The sequence below is a fragment of the Sinocyclocheilus anshuiensis genome, unplaced genomic scaffold (genome assembly GCF_001515605.1).
Source record: "Sinocyclocheilus anshuiensis isolate Anshui unplaced genomic scaffold, SAMN03320099.WGS_v1.1 C32529842, whole genome shotgun sequence".
NCBI classification, from domain to species: domain Eukaryota; kingdom Metazoa; phylum Chordata; class Actinopteri; order Cypriniformes; family Cyprinidae; genus Sinocyclocheilus; species Sinocyclocheilus anshuiensis.
Genome location: NW_015617559.1, coordinates 1 through 1082, shown reverse-complemented (window position 1 = coordinate 1082; position 1082 = coordinate 1). Strand labels below are relative to the sequence as shown.

The following is a 1082-nucleotide window of genomic DNA, read 5'->3' as shown; positions in this document are numbered from 1 at the left end:
TTTTATCCAAAAAGGAAAAATGGGATCACTAAATAAACAATTAAAATGTGTATTTGTTGAGAATGATGACCTGATTGTTTCCTACAGAGTCTTCACCCCCAGTTGATGTGTCTGGTTTGGTAGCTGGCATTGTGGCTATTGTAATAACAGCGATTATAGCCACTGTGTTGGGCATTTATTGCTACAAGAACAGGGGCAAAAATTCAAGAGGGGGCAGATAAATGCATGTCATCATGACCACAGCAACATGCCTTTTATGCAGCAAAATCACACTAATGGATTCTGCATCTTCACAGCTTTCCTGTGCATATGGGTGTGGATGGGCAGCCACTACCTGAATCTGTGCCCTTGTCTAACAGGGCTCCAGGTCTCCCCTCATACAATGAGGCTCTGACCCACAGTGGCCAGCATGATGCACCTCCACCGCCGTACTCTGGGTAAGAGCTCTGAACGGCTTGTTTGTATATCGTATACATAAGCGATGCAGTGCCTGCTGTAAAATTCTTTTGCGCTGCATGTTCAAAATATGTTTTAAAATATGCATCTTTGCTCTTTACAGGGGAAGTCCATCTGAGCCACCTCAAACTCAAGATGAGGAATGACAAAGACATGTTGTTGTTGTTGTTGTTGTTATTTTTTTAAAGGGGAGGGGTGATACAGGGTTTTACTAGTGAAAAAGTGTAGCTTCAGTCACTAAGTGGGTAATTTATTATACTAAGGCTACATGTTCTGCAGTACCCTATTTTATTCTTTAGAATTATTTTGCTACTATCATCATGGAACATAGTTTCAGTGTGAATACTGTCAATATTTTCATAAATCAGGTTTGCTATTTTTTTTAAAGAGTTTTATTAAATGTACTGTAATTTTCATTATTAATAAAATAAAATGTAGACAAACTTGAATTTGATTGCTAATTCGACTGTGACGCTTAAATCGATTCCAGTATTTGCCATTAGTCGCTGTTGTCACTCATCGTCACAGGATCAGTGCGCACCGCCACAGACCGTACTAGTGAGAGCGTCCTATACTCAGCTGTGCCTCTGTGCTGTAACAAGGCGGCAGTACGCACGAGACTTCCA

The 1082-nt window shown here is 40.5% G+C and overlaps 1 protein-coding gene across 1 annotated transcript; it reads left to right on the top strand.

The window, feature by feature from the left end:
* Positions 1-77: 77 nt before the first annotated feature.
* On the top strand, positions 78-835 carry LOC107682723 (transmembrane gamma-carboxyglutamic acid protein 2-like; the record flags this gene model as incomplete). The annotated part of the gene is made up of 3 exons (XM_016478885.1): positions 78-217; positions 297-437; positions 560-835. Coding segments are annotated over 3 exons (324 nt in total), but the record flags the coding sequence as incomplete, so codon positions are not given.
* Between the last annotated feature and the right edge of the window lie 247 nt (positions 836-1082).